The 6,878-nt window shown below is 43.8% G+C and overlaps 1 protein-coding gene across 1 annotated transcript; it reads left to right on the plus strand.

Moving 5' to 3' along the window:
- Window positions 1-1,283: 1,283 nt before the first annotated feature.
- On the plus strand, window positions 1,284-6,068 carry LOC131478726 (testis-specific Y-encoded protein 9-like). The gene is made up of 8 exons (XM_058659301.1): window positions 1,284-1,399; window positions 1,779-1,881; window positions 2,195-2,272; window positions 2,394-2,505; window positions 2,596-2,741; window positions 2,840-2,921; window positions 3,556-3,751; window positions 5,837-6,068. The coding sequence occupies exons 1-7, from the start codon at window positions 1,284-1,286 to the stop codon at window positions 3,570-3,572; spliced, it is 654 nt and encodes a 217-aa protein (XP_058515284.1). The 3' UTR covers window positions 3,573-3,751; window positions 5,837-6,068.
- Window positions 6,069-6,878: the final 810 nt, after the last annotated feature.

The raw sequence follows: 6,878 nt of genomic DNA on the forward strand, positions 1-6,878 counted from the left end.
AACCCAGTACTTTGGATCCTGTGATCCAGTTAAGAGGCTCAGAACCCAGAATCTGCCAGCACGTACCTGTTATCCTCACATTCAAAAAGCAAAGCAGGAGCAAACATTGTGGGAGATCTTACTGTCACCCAGAATCATTTCTGAGTGCTTGCAAATGTGACTGATCTTCTGTGTTTAGTTCATTCTCACTCTGTTTAGCTCTTAGCTATGCTTTCACATGATTAACCTACACACCTTGAAAGAAATAGTAACACTATTTGTGTGGAAGAAAAATTTTTGTTTTTGCTTATATCCATGTGAAAAATTATTTTCAAGTATTCAAAAAGCTAGCCTACCCGTTGTTGATGTAGTGGTTTTTATTTTTTCTCTGTACAAATCCCTCCACCACCCCCCCCCAAGTGATGTGCAGTTTCAGGTTTTTCGCTAATAACTTACAAACCCACACTGTCAGATGACTGATGCACAATGCAAGTGAGCAGGCTAACGCAAGTTCCTTCTGCATCAGGGCATCCCAAGCTGTGAATGAAAGACTCAAACTTCGCAACAGTGCACATATGTACTTGCCTTCAATATGAGGACCAGACTCACAAGATGACAAGACTCTCTGCGTTCCCAAAGAGCTTGTCTACACCACAGGCCCAGTAATCCGGAACAGAATTCCTAAGGACAGGGGATCCAGCGACCTACAAAATGGAAGGGCAGGGAGCCCACCAAAGCCACACAGGACACATCATCAGAGCAATCATACGTTAGGACCCTCTGGGCGCCTGTCCTTCCACATGCTTTTCTTCTGGCTGACCCACAACGGCTACCTCAGCACGCCTGCACCAGAAACATCGCCCACAAGCAGGGCTGAACCTAGGCAGCCCCGTGAAGGGCAGGAGGGCTGCTGTCTGCCCCTTTCACCCGCAGCCTGCATCCCTGGTAAAAGGCCAAGCTGGGCACACCCCGGAAAGGCTCCCTCCCTGAGCACGGGGAGCCCGGGCGCGGCTCAGGTGGACACACTTGCTTTCCTGCTCACACACCGGACTTCCCCGGAGAGCTCAGCACGCTGGGCGTGGGTCGGGGATCAACTCCACGCACTGCGTCGCCCCACCCCGCGTCAGCGCCGAGATCTCTGCGCATGCGCCTGGTGTTAGCACATCGCCACTTCCGGGAGACAGTGAGGGCCCTCGGCTGACCCAGGCGGTGTTCAGGCAGGGAGAAGTCGGGACCTTGTCCACAGGCTCGGTTCGGGATGGCAGCGGCTGCGCACCCGGGCCCGGGGTCCACTGAGGTGGAGTATGGCGGTGGTGGGGGGCGGGAAGGAAGGGCCTAGAGGGGCTTTAGGACATAGGCCCTACAAGGATCCTCCTCGAGGGAAAGGCCCCAGGACCTGCGCAGTGACCACTGCCGTCAGGTGACAGGCGGCTTGTGTCCACTGCTGTGACAAGGTGCTCCGTGTCCGTTCTGAGGAGGCCCCCCAGGAAAGTGAGGCCCGTGGGTGAGGGAGACAGCCCGGCCCCGCTGGGCGACAGCAGCAGCAACATGGCTGCTGTATACTTTGAAGTGGTGGGGTAGTGGCTGAGCAGGAGGTGGGAGGAGCGTGCTGGAGGGAGGCGAGCAGTCGAGGAGAGGGAGGAGCAGGAGCTCCTAGCAGTCTGTGTTGCACACCAGGAAAGGCGGCATGAGAACCAGCTGGCCCCACCGGCACTTGGGTCAAGGGCCCTCCAGCCTGTTGTGGAGCAACTGGGAGCCCTCCAGTTACAATTGCACCCTGTGAAACATCGATCCACTAGGGCCCGTGAGAGGCTGAAGCAGAGGCTGCTTCAGAGGCGCGAGGTTCTGATGCAACACAGAGGGATAATCATCCAGAATATCCCTGGCTTCTGGGCCAAAGTCGTATCCTTTTGTTTGCTGTGTCACAATGGAGAGTGTAGGCGTGCACGGGGTGAGCCTTGTGGAGACACAAAATAATGCCTTGTGTAATGTGAAAAAATCCCCTTGCCAGGAAATGGACTTTACCATGGGTCATTTAAATGTGCCCCAAACAGATCTAGGAGGCATGTTGATATTTTGATGTACCTTGAGATTTATAAGCGTAAGTCCACACTCCTCACAAATGGTCAATTCATTCCTCAACACACACACGCTAATTAAATAATATTGTTATTTTTTACTTTGCTGTGATCTGAAAGTTCCTTGACATAGGCAGTTTGTGAATCATCCACAGATGTCGGCCATGGTCCGTGACAAGGATCAGGACATCCTTTCCTACATGATCAATGTACAGGTGAGTCCAGTGATCCTCAGGCTCCTGAGCTGTACAAGGCACCATGAGGAACATACCCACTTTATCAAAATGAGTGAGAAAATATGGACAAATTTAGCTGTTATTCCTGTTTTCCTTGTAGGTGGAAGAACTGGAGCATCCTCATAATTGCTACAAGATCATGTTGTTCTTTGGGATCAACCCCTACTTCTCTAATGAATTGATTGTTAAGGAGTATCTGAGCAATGTCAATGGTGAGATGACTCAAAGACTGGCTGTTTAATGTGGGGTCAAATTATGGCTAGTGTGATCTCACCACTTCTTGCATTCTTCTCTTTCTGTAGGATACTCAGCGTATCATTCCACTCCAGTTAAGTGGCTTCAGGATTATAAGCGTGAGGCCCACAGCTACAGGTACTATAACAATAGTCTCAGTATCTTCAACTGGCTTGCAGACCACACGTTTGTGGGTTCTAACTGGATTGCTGAGGTGGGTGCCTAGTGGGGGAAATGTTTTCTCGAGTTCCTGGTCCTTGGAGAAATGGGGACATAGCAGTGAACTGACTTACCCTTGTCTGTTTTTCTCAGATCATCTGCAAGGACATTTGGCTCAACCCCTTGCCGTACTACTTTGGGGCCCAGGCATCTGGAGACAGCATAGAACATCCTGGTGAGCAACGTAGAATTTGTGGGTAAAGATCATGTCATTACCCACATCATCACTTATTTCCCAGAGAGAAGAGCTGAGATTAGAGGAAGAAAGTTTGACATAAAAAGCTCCTCCAGGGCCATCCAAGTCCTCATTTTTCCAGTAACTTTTAGATTCAAATAGTGTCAAGGGAGACATATGATAAAGAATATATGATGGCTGCGGATGTACACACCACTGAGAAACCAGACAATCTGGATGGTTTGCTTTACTTTTCTGGATGTGTTCATTGCTACTCCACCCATGCTGTCATTTCCAACGTATCCGGTCTATATGTTTGTGCCAGTGTAAGCTGTCGCTGTCACTGTTTCTAAAAATATCCATGAAGGTTTATGGCCTGAACAGTGAGTTAGGACTGACTGTTGATTTAAATTATGGTAAAATATGTCTCTTTGCTTTCTTGTGCCATTTCCACATCTCAGTTAGTACAGGCAGTTACCCTGCATGAGAAAAAACGAACTTAGTGTGATGTGGACCTGTAATGGAAGGTCACCCATGAGGAGAGCAGAGTTTCTTATGCAAACCCTTGACCACTTGAACCATATTTAGTGTTGTTTTGAGAAAATGCTTCTCTGTACATATTTGTGTCTTTCAGAGCACTTCAAGAATTAGGATTGAATGGGTTAGAAGTGTGTTCATCTGGAAAGCATTCTGGAGAAGAATGACATCATTGCCTCACAAATAGAACATATGGAAGAAGATACAGATATTGTAGTGACATGAACACAGCTATATATGCTAACTTAGCATAATGCTGAAGAAACAACAAATAACAGATAGTTGTTGCAATTGTTAAGTGGAATGGTCAATGAATGTCTCCACTAATGATTATTTTCTTTGAGTCTTTGAGAACCATTTATGATTTTAAGAGAATAATTGTATCATTTGTAGTTTGAGCTCCTAAATACTCATAGGCAGATAGGTTATAAATTTTCATGGAATGTAAATAAACCTGCTTATAGATGCCAATATTTAAACATGCTAAACATAGCATTTAATTCTGATGAAGTTTTTTCTGCTAGTAAAACATTACCCATATAATATACAAATTAGGAAAAACATCCGTAAGTCAGCTGTGGAGCCTGACCTATGAGAGTTTGGTAAGTAGTAACCCTATTTTCCCTGCCTTGTGATATATTCTAGCATGTTGTTTAACACTGAGCAATCTCTTAATGTGCTTTTAATGTGATTTTTTTTAAACCAATGATAATTAGAAGCAGCATGGCAGATCCTAAGCCAAAGGGTGTGGAAACTGTTGGATTTCATATTCCAGACCTATAGCAAGTTAATGTTACAGCTGATGCCATCCTAATTCAGGTTACACCTGCAATGGCAGTGTGAGAAAGCCTAAGGACATAATTGAGTAACCACAATAAAAGGTTACATAGGGCAGGGGCCCGGCGGCGTGGCCTAGCGGCTAAAGTCCTCACCTTGAAAGCCCTGGGATCCCATATGGGCGCCGGTTCTAATCCCGGCAGCTCCACTTCCCATCCAGCTCCCTGCTTGTGGCCTGGGAAAACAGGAGAGGACGGCCCAAAGCCTTGGGACCCTGCACCCGCGTGGGAGACCTGGAAGAGGTTCCAGGTTCCCGGCATCGGATTGGCGCGCACCGGCCTGTTGTGCTCACTTGGGGAGCGAATCATCGGATGGAAGATCGTGCTCTGTCTCTCCTCCTCTCTGTATATCCGCCTTTCCAATAACAATAAATCTTAAAAAAAAAAAAAAGATTACATAGGGCAGAGAGAGTAGTGCTGGGGCTGGTGCTGCAGCGATCATGGCAAAGTGTCATATAAGAGGCTGGGACTACAACTTCCTGGAGGGAGTGACGTAATTTTGGGAAATGAAGGAAAGCACATTGACCAAGATAAGTAAATTTTACCTGTAGACCTGTGGAAAACACAGCATATAGATCAGCCCTAACCGGAGGAATGAGTAATCAGAGTGGAAGTGGGCAAGGGTGAAAGAGTAGATATCAATGCAATAAGTGATGACTTCCCCACTAAAGAGCAAGGCTATGTCAAACTTAAGTTTAATTGAAGACAACATTGAATTTTACATATTTTAAAGAATCACTATAAAGCTTCTTAAAAACATTCAGAAGCACATTGAGGAGTTTGATAAACAGCTCCTGGTTTCAGATTGAATTTAGATTGGCTCAGCTCCAGCAGTTGCGACCACTTGGGGATTGAACCATTGTACAGAAGATAGTCCTCTCTGTCTCTCTCCCTATCTGTGATTCTGTCTTTCCATTAAAAATAAATAAATCTTTAAAAAATGATATAAAATCTTTTGATGCAAACAATGCTGAAACATGTAGCCTGTTACTAGACCAACTGAGCAAATGATACTTAAAAATGTTCTTCAGAGAGAAAAATTGTAATTACCACAACTGAAGGTAGACATGGAGAATGTGCTAATGAAATAACCAAAGAAAACTAAATAAACAATGAGCAACCATTGCTGAGATGATAAAAACAAATCAGTACCTGCCAAACTAAAGCTTAATAAAGGGCTTAAGCTCACCAACCACACAACATATGCTGGATTAGAATTTTAAAAAAAATCTATCCGCTGCCTACAGAAGACACATGTCACCAAGAAAGATATACCAAAATTGAAAATGAAAATACGAAAAAGGATATTCCTAGCTACTAGAAAGGGAGAATACCCTGGAGCAGCCATCATTACATCAGGTAAATGGAAGACATGTAATCAATTAAGGAAGAAAACATACTGATTGAGAAATCCATTCAGCAAGAAATAATCATTTAAACAATTAAACAATTAAAGCATAGATGTAAAAATCCTAAAAGAGCAAATCAGAACTAGCTAGCAGTATCCTACAAAACACCAGATAATCCATTTGCCTAGACCAGCCAAAATTTATGTCTGGCTTCAGGAATAATTTTACATATATAAATCAATAAATGGGCTGTACTACATGGACACTTTGAAATATCACAACCATTATCAGGCCAATGTGATGGCCCATTTGCGCAATTTTTGCCTTGCACCTTCTGGGATTCCATGTGGGTGTCATTTTATGTCCTGGATGCTCCACTTTTCCCCAAAATCCCTGCCTGTGGCTTTGGAAAGCACTGGAGAATGGCTGAAAGTCTTAAGAACCTGAACCCATATGAAAACACAGAAGAAGCTCCTGATCTCTGTGTTTGCATCAGCTAAGCTCCAGCCATTGTAGTTACTTGGGATATGAAACTGCAGATGGAAAATCTTTTTCCATATAACTCTTTCCTCCTACAGATTTCCAATGGAAATAATGCTCATGAAAATATATAAGAATCTCAAGAGATGCAGAGAAGCTATTTGATAAAATCCAAAAATGCCACATGCTAAAACCATGAACAAGAGGAGAAATATCGTTTTCCCAAATAATCAGTAATATATGAAAAACATGATACCAGCCTCATATTGAGCACAAACAGTAGACACTTATACACTATGATCTGGAACTAGACAAAGATGTTTCTTTTCTCTTTTTCATGAGTTTTTGTATTCTTTTTAAAAAAGTATTATTATCATTTTATGATTCAGCTTCATAGCCCCTGGGATTACCCATACCCTCTCCCCAAAAGCCAACTGAGTTCCCAAAGTTATTGAATAGCCAGTTCTCCCAAATACTGAAAAAAACTACTTCTCCTCAATATTGAATAACTAATGTGTCACTGAAAAAATGAAAAAGAACATCAAGAACATTTTTGAAGAAATTGTGCTACTGTATGATCTATAAGTCATTGAAGAATTTAGTGACATGCAGTTTCTGCTGATTTTTGTTCATTATTTGTGTTTCCTTTCCAAATAGATTTTTTTTAAACATTTATTTATTCTCTTGGAAAGGCAGGTGTACAGAGATAAGGAGAGACAGAGAGGAAGATCTTCCGACCGATGATTCACTCCTCA

This window comes from Ochotona princeps, chromosome Y (assembly GCF_030435755.1).
Source record: "Ochotona princeps isolate mOchPri1 chromosome Y, mOchPri1.hap1, whole genome shotgun sequence".
Classification (NCBI taxonomy): domain Eukaryota; kingdom Metazoa; phylum Chordata; class Mammalia; order Lagomorpha; family Ochotonidae; genus Ochotona; species Ochotona princeps.